Source organism: Aptenodytes patagonicus, chromosome 9, assembly GCF_965638725.1.
Source record: "Aptenodytes patagonicus chromosome 9, bAptPat1.pri.cur, whole genome shotgun sequence".
NCBI classification, from domain to species: domain Eukaryota; kingdom Metazoa; phylum Chordata; class Aves; order Sphenisciformes; family Spheniscidae; genus Aptenodytes; species Aptenodytes patagonicus.
The window spans coordinates 11,532,124-11,548,734 of NC_134957.1; the positions used below are offsets into that span (position 1 = coordinate 11,532,124).

At 43.8% G+C, this 16,611-nt stretch overlaps 1 protein-coding gene across 1 annotated transcript; it reads left to right on the forward strand.

The window, feature by feature from the left end:
• The first annotated feature begins 442 nt into the window (after positions 1–442).
• On the forward strand, positions 443–12,569 carry LOC143164478 (uncharacterized). Its single transcript, XM_076347124.1, has 10 exons — positions 443–479; positions 2,311–2,567; positions 3,576–3,932; positions 4,571–4,852; positions 5,750–5,824; positions 6,500–6,586; positions 6,838–6,906; positions 7,657–7,770; positions 9,197–9,218; positions 10,371–12,569. Exons 2-10 carry the CDS (start codon positions 2,513–2,515, stop codon positions 10,567–10,569), a joined length of 1,260 nt encoding a protein of 419 aa, XP_076203239.1. The 5' UTR covers positions 443–479; positions 2,311–2,512; the 3' UTR covers positions 10,570–12,569.
• Positions 12,570–16,611: the final 4,042 nt, after the last annotated feature.

The window sequence follows — 16,611 nt, forward strand, 5'->3', positions numbered from 1 at the left end:
AGCAATAGATTTCTGCCAAGGGTCATCTTAGCATATAGGTGTCTGTACTTGAATCATATAAAGGACACTCCTGCCACTGTCCCCCCAACCAGAAAGGTAAATGTAACTATAAATATATAAATAAATATATGAATATATAAATATATACACATCTTTTTTTTGTCAAGCAGTTTGAGTTTTAGTTTCCTGGTTGGTGTGTACCCTGGTAGTGGTAGGTTCCCTTATGACTTAGTCTGAGTCATTTTAGGCTTCCGCCCTCCTGTCCAGGCAGCCATGTTCCCCAGGAAGGAGTGTCACTAATTTGAACTTAACATGTTCTTTTCTCTTCCTTTTTTGAACCAAGAAGTATGTGAACACTGCAACCCATACAAGCTTTTCCTGCTTCTCGCCATCCCAGTGACTGCAGATTGGAGTTGCATCTCATGGAAAATTTCTGACGGAGGAATACGGGGCTACAAGAGAGGAGCAGGTGAAATCAGGTCCCAAAATCTCTTGAATCTCTGCTGAACCTTTTTCTCAGCTTTATGGAGTAGGATATTTTCAGAAGCATTTAGACCTTAAGCTGGTTAGATGTCCTCTTTAATTACAGGTAAAACTGCAAATAGAGTAGATGGTAAGAAATTAATTGAACAGATGATTCTCTAGGCTGAGACTGATAAACAACCACATGGGTACAGAGATTTTCTAACCAAATAAAGGCATGAAAATTGTGTGTAGTAAAATCACGAGCTTCAGGGAAACAGAGGTCAGAATGTTATAACCTGAAAAGAACCAAATTCAAACTCATGCCAATAATGTTGTTATAATTAGATCAATGTTAATAACAAGTAGTAAAAAACCCCACACACTTCTACATGCATATATGCTTTTAAGCACCATTGTTTTGCAGAATGAACTATCAATGACTGTAAAATAAGAATATATGTAAAAGCAAGCAATTACAGTGAAAGCAAAGACCTCGAAAGAAAAGGAACAAGATAATATCAGAGCTCCCAGGGCTGTGTACACAGATCTCCTGTTTTTAATGTTAAATTATGTAACATCCTAATGAAGCTGCCTACAAATGACAATGTAGGTGGAGCCACCTTTAAGCCATATATAAGACTGTAAGAAATATTTTTTTTTTCCCCAACATTGCCACTACCTCAGAATCAGGTATGCAGCATTGATTGCTCTGGTATGCTGTACTGTGCTTCTACAGATGCAAACATTGTTTCATATCATTAAAAGAGGGTTGTACTTTAGAATATGGTCTAGGATTTTGTTGACTGCGTTTAATTATTCTGGTTACTTGCATTTGAGGACTGGATGTTGAATTTGGATGTAACAATAGCAAAGTGTTCATATCGATTTAGCTGAATACAATGAAGCAGAAGAGATTTCTGTCATTAGGGTGTAAGAAAAATTAAGAGCTGCAGAAGACAGAAAAAGACATGCAAAAATCTCTTGAAGATAATGTTTCAGTAGAGAACAGATACTTCTCCTAGATGGGTCTAGTGGTCAATTACTTAATAATACAGATTAACTATAACTAATATTACCTTTAATTAATAATAACACATCTCATTACAGTTAAGAAGTCATGATTTCATAGTCTCAAAGATTTTCTACCTTGATAAGTTCCTTTTTTTTTTTTTTCTCTCTAGGCATATAATTGTTTACCTGTTTCCAAAGTAGTCTACAGGGAAATGCAGGTGCATATGGCCCTAATCCATGTTTTTAATTGAAAGCAATTAATCAATTCAGCCAAGCAGCTAAATTGCTATGTGAGAAAGGGGATCAATCTGTGGTATAGAGTGAGATGGTCAAACCAGGTGCCTGCAGCTCTTGGAAAATATTTGTTTTCAGATTTGTATACCTAAACTCTCCACCTCTTAAATGGGATATAATGATATAGAATAGAATATTTCAGTTGGAGGGGACTTACAATGATCATCTGTCTCACACTGGTAATGTAAAGATTTAGCGTGTTTCATGAATCTTAATTTAAAATACAGTGGTGAGCTCCACAGAAAAGCTGGTAAGAAACTGAATAGTACAGACCTTGGTTGTTTAGCTCTTTAAGAGTACTCTCTCAGATCTTCTTGTATGTAGCATGCATGTTAAAACTTATTATTTAGAAAGCAATGCAAGGAGTAAGAGGAAGAAATATGTGTTGAATAAACACATATTTTCTTAATAAAAAGAAACAAAGGAAATGTTTTTTAAAAGTTGAATTAAAATACAGAAGGGGAAAAAAGCATACTCAGCAGGAAATATGAAATAGAGTAGAAGTAACTCTTAAACTTTCCTCTTTTCACCCTCACTTAGGACTTCGGTTCTGCCCACACCTCTGGTAGTCATCATTGAGACACTTTTTTTCTGAAAAAGAGGAAGGAAAAATCAGCAGCAGCTGCCCTGAGTTCTCCATGACAAAGTAAGTGAAGAAAGGGAAGCGTTCCTGATTTACTCCCTGACTTGGAGAGACCAGGTCCGTTCTACTTGAGAGGGAGAAGCTGCAGCCCTGGGAAGGATGGGAATGCTGCTGAGAGCAGCCATGCTTATGAGTCCTCTTCTCTTCTGCAATGGTGAGTCTACGGAAAGGTCTCCAGCTTGGGGCAGTTCCTTCCCTGGCACTGGTGTGTCTGCGTGTGTTTGTACAGAGGTGGTTCTATTTCGGGAATAGAAATATGGCAAAAAGGCCAATGTCTTTGCATGCTGCTGCCTCGGTGTTCAGTTGTTTCAAATCCAGCGGCTGTGGAGTGCAACGGTGCATGAAGGTTATAGAAACGCTGCCCACGTACTTAGAGTACAAAGATCCCATATACATTGTGACGGTTATTTCACGGAGCACAGCAAGCAGCCCAGCACGAAGGGTCTGGTTAGTTCTTGTGTTCCCAGGAAGGGGGAGGTTTGGAAACCAGGCGAAAAGGGTAAAGAAGTGTCTATGGAAGCATAGGTTTAGCCCTAGGAGTGACAAAAACGTACTGGGACAAAGGCAACGGACCTCATTTTTATAGGAAAATTTAGAGAGTTTTAGACTTCTTTGATCTGTTGCTTAAATTCAGATTAGTCTGAAAAAGCAGTGTCTTTCAGAAGAGCAAACGGGCAGCAAAGGAGAGAAAACCATAAAAACTGTGCTTTGCTGTTAACGTGTGGTGCTTTCCAGGAAAGCCCTGAGAGTGACATTGGGTGGCGGGGGCAGACGCCAGCTGTGACCAGAGAGCTGTGCAACTCAGGCTCAGGACAAACTCCTTCTCTGAGGTCTAAGTCATCCTAATTCTGGTCCTATGCTCTGTCTGGTGTTCACCTGCTTGCAGGTAAGCACCAGGCAGAGCATAAGAGCCAAACTGCACACGTGGCACGCATCAGTGCCCCTGGCAATCAGCTGTCTCCCATCTGTCTTCCTCCTGCCACATTGCTTTTTTTGTTAGCCCATCCTTGAACAGACAATCCCTCATCATCTACACTGACTGCCCATGCTTTTGACTTGGTGGATTCCACTTGCTGATGCTCTCACCACTGCTTCATCACCCAGGAGCTGCCTTCACCATGATTGCTTTTTTTTTAATTTTCTTTCTCCATTGTTTCTGCAGCTTTTCTGGACCTGATTGGCCCCAATGAGATCAACGGCGTATGGAAGGGATCTACCACCTTGCCATGTGCCTATGTGCCTGTGAAGGACTTTGTGCAGCAAATGCTCATGTGGTCTGTGGTACATGACCAGAGCTCTGGCACTGTATTTCGGAGGGATAGCTCTGGTGACCACGTCCTCCGGTCCGAGTACAGGGACAGGGTCAGCGTCCTGAAGGACACCCCAGGGAACGTGTCTCTCCACATCCTGAACCTGGAGGTCTCTGATAGGGGAACCTACACTTGCCATGTCACCTGGAGAGCCAGCAACAACAGCCTGATAGCAAAAGAGATCACCATTAAAGTGGAAGTTGTTAAAGGTAAACCCAAGAAGGAAGCTGCGCAGGAGTAGAAGGCTTGGCTCAGGAAGGCTTTTAGGAATTGAATAGACCAGATAGGCAGTGACCACCCACTTCCGATGCAGGAGCGTTTTGCTGACCGGTGTCAGTCTCCGGCGAGAAGCGGCAAATAGGTTGGAAAGAGGAATTCTGCCCACAATACTGCGCCCTGCAGTTTGGGGGCTGAGGGAAGATTTGTGGCCTCTCGCTTACCAATTTGTCTCTGGCTCTACCTGTATCTGATGGCTCAATGTTTCCAAGGGACACGCACCAGAGGGGAAGTCCCTGGGATATTGCATTGCTTTTCTTTGACAAACTTCATCAGCATGTGCCCAGGCACTCCCTTTGCCTGGGCAGCGGTGATTTATAGAGGAACAGGGATGGCATCAACCCAGCAGAGCAGGCCTTTGTGTAGGAGGTGCAATGGGTGGCATAGCTGGTACAGGCACAGCTAAGCCAAGCTTAACCTGTGCAAGAGAGGTGGCATGAGAGTGGTGGCCCTCTTCTTCCTGGGAAAGCACTGAAAGCCAGAGCGTGAACTGCTGTGGAGGGGGGGGAGGAACCTTCCCCACTTCAGCCAGGGCCAGCGTGACCTGGGCCCCATCTGCTTTGTCTTCCAGTTGCAGTGACCAAGCCTGTCATCAGGGCCGGCGAGCTGGGGCTGACAGTCCCGGCAGGAGCCAGGACCAGCCTGACCTGTGTAGCCAGCGGGTCCCCCCCCATCAGCTACCGCTGGTTCAGGAGCGCCCCGGGAGGGAAAGCCCTGCTCCTGAGCAGCCAGGCCGAGCTGGCGTGGGACAGCGTGCGGCCTTCCGACACCGGGAAGTACTACTGTGAGGCAGAAAACAGGGTCAGGGCCAGGGCTGTGCAGCAGAGCGACACCGTTGAGCTGACAGTGAGAGGTGAGTCCCCAGAGCCACAGCCAGATGGAAAACATCTGGAGTCCTTCCGTACCAGAATGGAACAACGTTCCTACTTCCCTTCCCTGAAAGAAGAAAACGCAAAAAGCCTTGGCCTTCTGCACTCTGAAGCACTTCTCGACACTGTCTCTGGCTTTCTATCCTTTTTTGTTTCCTGTATTCAGTTTCCCTCCTCCTCTTTAGAGGAACTGCTCTTTTCTGATGCGAAAGAGTTTTTGTATTTAAAACGCTTATATTTATTCCTCTTTGTCTTTTTTGAAATTCTTGCTGGCTGTGTGATGCTGCCTATCACAGCATGTTACTAAGGCAAAAGCAGAGCAAGCTTAGATGAGGAATCAGGACTTCATTTTGAGTATCAGGAACATGAGTGGTAATTCAGTAGGTGAAAAAATCAAAATGGCCTTTGTTCCTTATGATTTGCTATGTGTTTCAGAAAAACACACTGCACTTCACACACTCTGTGCTCTGATGTATCCAGGCTCTGCAAGAAGATGCGTGATGGATGTCTTGTGGAAGACTCGTACTTTCCTTGGCTGGTAACTCAGTCATCAGAGCTGTGAAGTCTGTGATTGCAGAGCCAAGCACAGATACCACACGGTGACCTTTGAAAGAGGCAAAGCCTGCTGAGCTCCCAGTGGAATGAAGGTTATGGCTGAAGCAACGTGTTGTTTTTCACAGCAGTTGCACGTAAGAGTGTACAGCAAGGGAACAGGAATTAATGATGGCTGTGCTTGTTAATGCTGCTAGCACACGGTCCCCTGCCTGTCCTCTGGTGGCTGGTTCTTTGTTGTCTTATCCCGCCAGTCGAGTTCTGTATTGCAGCAGCATCACAAACATGGTCAAACTTCTATGTGAGTCTCTCTCTTATTCACCTTGCAGATCTGCCCACAACAACAGTGGCCTCTCAGAGGGATGTGGGAACCACAGGGAGGGACCGCCCAACCACAGCTCCGGGTAACAGCAGTTACGGCTGACAGCAAGGACAAGGAGTCAGGGAGGGTTTGACGCAGCACCTAACAGTGGATTTTGTTGCTGGGGAATACAGTCTTGACAATATTATACTTTAGTCCATACGCCTCGGTTTTTAATCCAGATGTTTCTGAACATAGAACATCCTCCTTTCCTCAATCTCCAGCCTGCAGAGGGCTTTTAGCTTGCTCTTAGGGAGGTTGTGTCTCTGTATGAGAGACTCTGTATGTCTCAGGCCTGCTAGAAATACCATTTCCTAATTTGTAGACCATATAGGATGTTCTGGGTTCTGTCCTTTTTTGAAGGGCTTTTTTTCTTGTTTTCTGGTCTTGAATGAAAGCCACTGAAGTGGGAGGCAGAGCTAGTATCTCTGGTGGCAGATACAAGTGATGCAAAGGCTGCTTCAGACCTGACTGGAAACAGTCTACCTTACTAAGGACAGTTGTTTTGAGGGAGGGCTTGTGATTTCCAGTTTGTTTTTGTGGGATGTGGGAATTCAGACCTGGACTAGAGTAGGTCTGCTTGTGGAAGCTTTGTATTTTGGGGTTCTGTTTCATTTGTATTTATAGCGCTCCACCAACCACACAGCAGGTTATGGGAATTGGCATCAGCGACCAGAAGCTAAGGGAAGATCTTAACAATTGTTCACTATTCTTACAGAAAAAAACCAAACGGAGCTGGTGTTCAGAGGTACCTCAGTAATCCCTTGGACTCCATGGGGCTCTATTACATATACCACTCTTACAGGTATATGTGTATAGACATACGTGTGTGTGTATATAGTTTGTGTATACATAGTATATATATTGTATAGATACAATATATAGTATATATAGTGTATATATAGTACTACTTTCTAGAGTTTGCCTATTTTCACTGCCTTGCAAAGGTGATGGAGACATTATCTTCTGGTCCTGCAGCTATAATCCCAGATCTCCTGGTGCTAAAATGAGGATTGGAAATACACAGTGAGCCTTTCATTACTGTTTGTTTTGCAGATCTGCCCATAACAATAGTGACTTCTGAGAATGATGTGGGATATACAGAAAAGAATTATACAACTCGGAGTAAGTGGAAAGCAAAACAAAGCTAAGAACGAGATTAGGGACCCAAACCGGCCACTCAACAGTCAGTACCTTCAGCCTCAAAATTAGTGTTCTGCCTTTTGGCTGCAAATTGTATTAATGCCTGTTCTTAAGGGACCCAGATGATTCATGGCGACTCTTTAAAAAGACTCTGGATGTTTTTATAAGGGAAAAAAAAAAGCTTTCATAGTTGGAGCAGAGTTGTTGCTGTGTTCCCAAACAATAGTCCATTTTGATCTTTTCTTTGAGTGTCAAAGCAGGAACAGCAGAAAAGCCTCAGTGTGCAACTCAAGCAAATCTTCTATACCTCCTCTAGCTTTGCAGTGCTGTGGTAGGCTTAAACACGTTCCAAATACAACTGAACAGTGTCCTTGAATGAAAAGCTGAGACCCTTTATTTCCTGACGTGTAGTGCAACTATTCTGCCCAGCTCACAGCCTCAGTCATCCTCAGCATTAAGACACTCTGCCAGCTGTCTTTATGGCCGCAGTCCCTCAGCGAGATGTGTGCGCAGTAGCTGGCTCACACAAACGCACCTATTCAAAGCCACATGAGCAAGGAGCTGTTAGGATGGGGACAAGCAGGGACATACACGTGCAGTACAACCCTGCGTGCCCATGACAGGGCTGGCTGCTGTTGTCCTCAGGGAGGTGGTCAGCACCATGTAGCTGCTGCTGCTATTGTGACCCAGGAGGGCTTCTCTGTTTGAAAGTCTTTTGCTGTATTGCTCTAGATTTCCAGAGGACTCATCTGCCCCTGCACCTGGTCATCCTGATTGCTGTGGTTTGCGGTGCTGTGGTTTTCCTTGTCATCTTTCTTATCATTTGCATTAGAAAGCCCAAAGACGGTGAGTAGAACGTTCTGGAAAACTTGAATGTGTTGTGCATGCCCAGCTTCATTTTACCTTTGAGGGTTTTGAGGGATGGGGCTGGTACTGTGCTCGCAGCTACCGGTAGCAGCTCTGGCACCTGCATCATACAGGCAGTTGATCAAAACGTGCAATGGATCAAAATAGGTGGTGGAAGATCTAAAGAGGTGGAGAAGCCCCTTTTCCTCAGGGAAAACCTGTCGCAGCAGTCGGGAAAGGCCTGCCAGGCGCCGGCCGGAGAGGACGCCCAGCGGGCAGCAATCGTCCCGGTCCTCCCCAGCCGCTCTCCAGGCCCGGCTGCCGGGCGCGCCGAGGCCGGGCCGGCCCCGCGGGGCGCTGGCAGCGGCTGCCGGCAGCGCGCACCAGCATGCAGCCACGGCCCGCCCCAGCCCCGCTCCTCCGCCGCGGGAAGGGGCTGGCGCGGCAATGAAGCGTCCCCGTGCTGGTTCCGGGGGGGGGTCTCGGTCTCTGCCCCACCCCGGGCCGTCCCGCCGTGCTCGGCTTCTGCGCTGCGCTGTCCTCCGCTCTGGCACGGTTACTTAGGGACGGTTGTTTCCCTCTGGCCCTCAGGGACATCCCGTGGCTCTCAAACTTACATCCTCGACGGAGTTTGTCGATCAGATCTTTTAAGGTTTCTGGTAGCAAGTTAATCTTGTCCTGCCACTTTAAAATACCTGTTTGCACCAGCTGCTGTTTAATATTTCCCTTAGTTAGTACCTGGAGGAAAAGAGGTCATCGTTAATTCTCCCTATTCAATACGAATTCGTTTCCTTTCTAGTCTTCAGATGTAGGATATATTTACTGAATGCTTCTATCTTTTCTGCCCTAATACTAGAAAACTCCAACCAAATGTTTTCTTGGAGTCCCCTTTCTCACTAATAGCACTCAGCAGTGTACAGAGAACACACTGGGGGTTTGGTTTGGGGTTTTTTGATACTGATGGCCATAGTTTTCTCCTTGTCCCTTTGCATTTTTAATGACCTTTCTACAACTCCATGCTACCAATTAATAATGATTATCAAATACTCCTTTTGCCTCTTTTCTTTTTTTTTTTAAAGGAATCCAGAATAACCTCTTTCTAAATTGGTCTTTATTGAACTTCTAATGAATAGGAAAATTGTGGGAACTGGGAACTTCTAGTTTCTAAACTCAACTTTACCTTTGACCTTGGGCTAGTTATTTTGACCCGGTTCTGCTACAGCTGGGATAAGGGTTGTTTTAATTTTCTTGGACTAAATCCTGGGAATAGAAGTCATCACCCACCTAACATGATCTCTGAGGTTCCTATTTTTTTATTCTGTCTTCAGAGGTCGCTTTCTTATATCAAGAAGAGACATAGAAGAAAATTTTTTTTGAGAATATAAATGCAAATTATTGACACATATTTCTGATTATTCTTTTCCAGCTCAAGTCTATGAAGTAAAATTGTGAGTATAGCCCTTTATCTAACATATTGATGAGTCTTTGGGGACTGTATTAGAGCAGGAAAAAAAAACCCCAAAGAGTGCTATTTAGCTGTTAAAAGCAGGAATAAAGCCTCTTAAGCAGTATGGATGAAGAGGTTCAAAGTTAGCTCAGTAGTACATCGTACTGATGATCTGTGGGCTTCCCACATCAACACATAATGTAGGAAGAAAGATCTTTTCCTTTGCAATATTAGAATCATAAAAATGTGCAAAAGCTGTTTATTAACTCCTCAGCCCAATGAGGCCTATTGAAGATCATTGCTAAGGATAAATTCCCAGTGTTTTTTCAAATACAAAGAACAGGAATTCCCCTTCTAGAGAGCTAAGGCTCCTGATGCACAGATTATACTCTGATTCATCCCTGAAATTTCCTTGGCTGAACTTGCCTCTTTTAATCACAGCTGTGGCAAGAAGTTACAGCTATTTCTAAACTTAGGTTTCAGCATCCTGATCTACTTGTAATCTATGGAAGCTATACTGAAAAGCCTAATAATCCAGTCAAAACATACAAGGAGAACCACTTATCTAGATATAAATTAAAGTGCTGATGACTTGAGTGCCCTTGTAGAACATGCCAGCAACGGTTGCCCAGCTGCTGTGCTTCCCAAGCAGCTTATAAAGCAGCGTTTTAAGTAACAGTTGAACCCTAAGCAACTGAACAAATGGTGCGATGGCATTTCTCCTCAGAGGATTTACCTTTATTTTAAGGATATTAGATATCATAAGCCACATGGTGGATGTGGGCTGCATTCAGTTCACCATTTACCATTCCTCCACTACTTTTAATATATATATATATATTTATCTTGCAAAGAGCAGTTGCCTGGTTGTGCCATTCCAAGAAATGGTGGTAATCCTTGTGTTGCTTATATACCTTTTGCTGCCTCTGAAACTCTCCCTGGATTGGAGGCAATGCTGCTATAATGTCCAAGGTTCTCCTGACACCTGGAAGCAAAGGACAAGATTCCCTCCTTCAGAATACTGTCATAATCCAATGGCCCAGGTTTACATGGGTTTGAATCAGACCACAGTCTTGCTCAAAATTGTGATGGTTGGGAGATGCTTTGTCTACTCTGGTTGCAACTCTTCTTTCATACTGTATTTTGATTTCAGCCATAAGTCGAGAGCAGCAGCTTCTTCAAGGTGTAAAAGTACAGGTTATTATGAGGAACCCATCTCCTCCACTGAAAACAACTATGTGATGGAGGCCATGAAAGACAAAAGCTCTGAAGAAATAAATACGAAAAAGAATGAATATGACTGTGTTGGAAACACCCAGGAATCTGTATATGAAGTAGGGGACACTATATGAGAACCAAAAATGCTCTACAGGTAGCAGTCCTGAAGAGTACCTTCATCCAGGCAAAATTTATCTTCCTATTCACCTTTGCCTCTGAAAAATAGGTTGGACAAGCAGTTTTTGCTCTTCCACGATTTGTGGAGCCTTAACAATCTCTGCACTGAAAATGCAAACCTATATAGGAACTTCAGTTACAGACTGCTGTATAGATCTTCTGATTTTGCTTTTCTTGGTTCCCTTTCACCATCTCTGTAGAGGAAAGCCCTTCAAAAGCTAGGGTATGCAGATCCCAGGCCAAGAGCACTGTACTAAATTTACTGCTTTATATGACCAGAAGGATTTGCGTTCACAGCCTTTGTGTGATGGGAGCAGAACCAGCACCAAGGGCTGCTCGACATGCCCATCATCTTTGGGTAAGAAGTGCAGAATGAGGCCGGCCTGGGAATCGGCGTTTCTCCTCCCATCCACCTGAAGTGCTGCATAGGTGGTAGGAATGTCCTTTTAAATGCGAGATAGCCCTTAAAGAAACACTGAAAGACAGATTAAAGCCAGGATAAAACCAAGAACCTTACCATACTAGGAGCAGCAGTACGAAAAGAAGAAATGTCCTGTGCACCCATCGTGCTGTACTCAATACGCCTTTCTGCAGCACTCACAATAAGATGCAGACACACTTTCTATAGTTTTGGTGCTGGACAGCTTGGGCGATTCTGATACTGCAACAAGGCACATTCTTTCTGAGTTCACCTTCTCTATTCTTTCTTTTAATGCATGTTTAATATTTGAAAGAAATTAGATACTTTTCCATAAGTTTGTGGATAGGATTGTTTACACATGCCTAAGTTATTTTGATATGAATATTTTTGCATGACCGGCTCAACTTTAAAATGCCAGCAAGCACTCACAATTACAGCTCCCTAGTAGATACTCATGAAGTACTTTCTTCCTGGCTTAGAAGGCCTGAAGGGTACGTAGGGAGCTGAAAAGCTTTGTTATTCATAATTTCTACTACTCTGAGTAAATCTATAACACGGATACTGCAGAGTTATGGAAGAACCTTTTTATAATGAATGATAGGGCAATACCATGTCCGATTAAAAGCCATGTGGACAGATGTAAAACAAAATGAGCAATCTGAGGGGTGAGGGGGATATCAGTGACACAAATACAGCATTAGTGGGCCCCCAGATTTGCTGTTCACACTCAGGAAAGATCTGCATCTGCAGTTCTCTGCAAGCATCAGCTCAAAATTCACCAACATTCAAAGAGAGAGTATTAGGTGCTATTAGGAGAGGCATTACAATGCAATAGAAAACAGGATTGTGATACTGTAAAAACCCATGGAATGCTTCCACCTTATGTATGCATGTAGTTCTCATCTTGAAAGGGTTTAACAGAGCTAGAAAAGTTACTGAGAATGATAATAAAGGATGATTAGTGGCATGAAACCACTTTTGTGCAAATGCATTACACTTTCTCATCTTGGAAAAAAGAGAAGAATGAGGCAAAAGTGGAGAAGATGAATAGGGACTATTTGTTTACAATTTCTCCGAAGAGAAAAGGAAGCAGACGTTAGCTAAAATTATCTGGTAGTCCTTTTAAAGGGAGAGGAAAAGTACTACTTTTATGCAATACAGAAATAAGTGTGAAACGCAATGCTACTCATTCAGTGCTATGAAAACCCAAAGTACACAGAGGCCCAATGAGAAATTAGAGGAATGAATGACATAAAAGTTCATCAAAATTCACAGACTACCAGGCACACTTTACAGGTACTTATCAGTGACCTTATGCTTTCTCCCTGAATTTCCTGTACCACCAGTTTTATTTCTCTTTGTTAAGAATGTACTTAAAAATCAAGGGCTGGGAAATTTTGATTTCAAAATGGAAAGGGAACAAACAGCAGCTTTTGTTGGTGATGATGTCTTGGAAAAAAGTGTCAACATGTACATGCAGCTTATTGCAAATGTGGAGAAGCAAATGAAAATCATTAAACTTCAGGACTGCAAAGTTAGTAGATTTTGTTGTACTTCTCTTTATTTTGACTATAAAAGTGGGTGTGCATGAATGTCTGTGTGTGCCCAGGAATTACACTCCTAGGAGCGTATTAGGTCCCTCTGCTTGAAAGCAGAGGCATTATTGTGAATCTGCTGGATATGTTTTGGATGTTGTGTCAGGTGTTGTAGGCTGTAGTCAGTCACAGTTCAGGGAACAGAAGATGCAAAAGTTGCTGCTAGTCCAGTTTGAGGTTCAGAGCTAATGAAATGAGACGTTTAGGATGTGAAAGAAAATGAGTTTTATTATGAAGAGTGTAAAAAGTCAATGAAGTCTGACAGTCTTTCTTCCTAAGCAGGAAGGTTAGTAAGGGAGGAAAGCTGCTGCAATAGTATTGCAAGGCACACAATTGTCACTAAAAGGGTTTTCCAGAGAACAACAGAAAAATCATGACTGGATGGTGTGTTAATGTGATGACAAATCAACAGTGTTGAAATTTTCTGGGAAACTGTCATGTTTTCTTAATCTTTCAATTCTAGATGAGGTTGCAGTTTTTGGAGCCCTGCAGTAATGTTCTTATTCTTTAAAAAGAGTTTTTTAAAAAAAGTGTGTGTGTGTGTGCATGCATGCGTTTGGTAGGGAGGGGGTGTGAAGGGACTGTTACTGTTACTGGAAAGCAGCCCACCCATCTGAGCTCCATCCCAGAAACAAACTTATTGCAATGGCAATATGGGGCTTCAGTGCTATATGGAGCAACCGGAAAGCAGAGGTACTCCAAAGTCAAGCGACAGGGTGAACACCTGAGAAAAGAGGTGGACATGACACGTGCTGCTTGAAGAATGAGGAGGAGAGAGCTTGCCCTTTCTGTAAGTGGTCTGTTGGGTACAGCCATCCAGACCAGTAGACTTGGCTCTTTGGGAGAGACCTGAGCTCTGTATGAACAAAAGAACGGCAATGCAGCCAGCACCGTGAGCTCTTCCCTCCCTGCCTGTATTTCCATCACTGCTGGTCTTGACCTAGCTGGGGAAGACCCTCTGTGCTGTGCTAGGCTGAGGCAGCTATTTTAAGCAATGTCACCCCTGCTATCAGCTCTCTTGGGAGTTAGCTTGCTTTCCTTTCTCCTTTCATCCTTGGTTTCAGAGAGAAATTGTGGATTTCACACTAGATGATGAAACGCCTCTAAAGGTTCTGGGGAAGTTGAAGTGTCATCAGTCAGACAGAGACACCCAGTGTGTCAGTAAGTGCACTGGGTTTGCAAGACGTGTTTTCTCAGGTGGGAGCGTGGTAATGCTCGATACGCTCAGAGTACCTCAACATGACTGCCACGGCTACCCAAACGGGGACTTGGCTCTGGCTGCCTGAGATGACTTGCAGTGCTGTTCATCTGAGGTGGTGTGATGTGGCCAGAGCTCCAGAAGTGATGTGGCCAGAAGCTCCAGAGAAGAAGAAAGCACTAAGGTAAGATAGAGATATGGAGGCAAAGAGCTTTCCAAAGAAGGGCAGGCTGGTCACAATGCAGTCTGAGCATATCAGGCGCTCTCACTGTTGATGCTCAATGGATGACAGCTGTCAGGTATCCCACAGCTGTGCCACAAAATCAAAAACCAATCCAATTCTGGTTGCATTGCAAAGCTTCAGGCAATGTAGCTGTACAAACATGGATAAATAGCAGTTTTATACTGGCTGGACAACCATGACCAGGAGCTGGTGATGATAAATAAAACCATTTTAAGGCAAGCAGTAAAAGGCAAGCTCATGAAACTGAAAAGAAATCCATGAACTAGGTTCTCTGTGTGTTTTGTGTCTGCACGTGCTGTTGCACAGCTGGACAATGCAAGACAGGGATTGGATCCTAATTCAGTGTGGGATATCTCCGGGAAAAAGGGCAGTTGCTGTGCATCTTGTGCACCACATCAATGGCATACAGCAGCATGGCAGGAAGACAAGCTGAGGTTAAGGCAGATCTTCCTAGACCAGCACTTGTGTTTACCAAAACTAGAGATCAGCCAGCCTTCGTGGAGCCACTAAAGGAGGAACCGGGAAGCTTGCAAAGAGCAAGAATTGTGATAGCAGTGAGGCTACCAAAAGCATCAGTAGCTAGTGCATGTGATAACTGCAGGTAAAGGTAAAATCTCTACTGCTCTAATAGCTGAATTTGTGAAGCCCATCTGTGGCACCAAGTAGGAAATGAAAACTCAGATGATATCATATATATGGGTCCCTTTCTTAGTGCTAGAAAGTATTTACAAGGATTTGGCCGAGATAATGAGTAACCCAGAACTGATGTCATTGACCTGGGAATTCCTGGGAAGGGAAGTTAATTTTCAGAAAAAGCACTTGTATATCACGTTTCTGTCACACAGACCTTGAAGGAGATGCTCATTTACACTACATTTCTGTTTCTTTAGGTGGAACAAAGGTCATGTTTTCATGACTGTCTGTACTATGATTGTCTGGTATATGTGAGAGAATTGTGGTGTACATAACTGTAGAAGCTCATACAATTAGCTTCTGTGGGACATCCAAAAAGTACTTAGTAAACCACAGTCTGTTTAGTTAGATCCGTGAGTTGGCTATGGCTGGACCAAATAAGAATGTCTCAAGTCTTGCAGTAAAAATTGCCTTTTTTTCTGAGTACGGATGGTACCAAAAAGAGCACTTTCAAGAGACCTTTCTTCTTCAGTTACCTACTTTTTGGTCGTTTGCTCAAAGCTTGGTACTGAATTTCACCCCCTTGCAGGCTAAAAATCTTATTTCATCAACAGGAAAAATGTAGCAAACTTCTCTAGCCTCTGGCAGACTATGTCAAAACATGAGTGTAAGATGCAGGCTCTGCAGAGCTGGTCTGTATGAGTAGGGTCTGAGGTCCCATCTGCACTCCTTTTTGGGGAAATGGGGACTTTACTGTGCCACCTCTAATCAGCCTGAGATGTAGTAGCAGAAATTGCGGAACAAAGAGTCATACTGGTCACTTTGGCTGAGCTGTGATACTTGAAGAAATGATGCTTGAAAGTGTGTCATGTCCAGTATGTGGAAGGAAGGTGGGTGCCTGCGGCGGGAAAGGCTGCCTGGCACTGCAAGGGAGAAAGCAATGGATTCAATCCAAAGCAGAGACACTGAAATAAATATACTTCATTATGGTAAACCAGGTAACTAGCCATAATGTCTGAGACATTAAAGGCTTTTTCTTCATATGTTCAGATGCAGAAGTATGAGGAGTCCCTCTCTTAAGAAAGAAATGGGCTGACTGTGTGACTCAGCAAGGAGAAAACTAGTAGCTACATCCCTGTCCCAGGGAGAGAAAGATGTCATGTACATCACGTTTGAGGAACTACAGTTCTTCGTGTTTGTTTTAGCTAAATAGTCTTTTTTTATCCTGTATAATTACAGCTTCAGGAAGTCTTGCATGTCCGGTTCAGAAAGTAGTCATATCAGCAGTTTTAGCTCGGGTTTTCAGCTTGTTCCAGGGCATGTTCCCCAAAATCCAGCTTCTTTTAAAGTCTTTTGCGTAGGAGAGAGTTTGTTGGGACAAGCTTCTATCGCCAGTCATGGGCCAGGGTGTGCAAAAGGTTGGGTTTTAAATTATCTCTCTGAAAATGGACTCATATTCACTCTTTCAGTGACATCGCTTGAATTTTAACAAGTGCTTTTTTGTTTGTTTGTTTGCTTGTTTGCTTTTAGGCAGGACTCAAAACATAGCTAATGGCTCCTTGGTGGCAGAGTGGGCAGATGGGGTACAGGCAGTATGAACTGGTACCACACTGGTAGCTTCAGCAAAGAAGTCAAGAAGAAAAGGCAGCAAAAATCAAGTTTCCACAGCACCAGCAAGGATATGCTCTGCAAGAACGGGTGGTGCTGCTGCCTCCATTGTCTTCCTCAGCAGGATGACAGCTGGTGGTAGCTTTTAGCCTGGAACCTCGTATGAATTTGTTGCACCAGGTCTTGCCACACCACATTCAGCTTTTTGCTCCAGGCTGCCCACGCTTGCCACTGGCAAGTTTTACTGCAGCAATAAGCAGAGCACAGCTGAAATCACATTCAGCAAGCCATCCAGTTGTG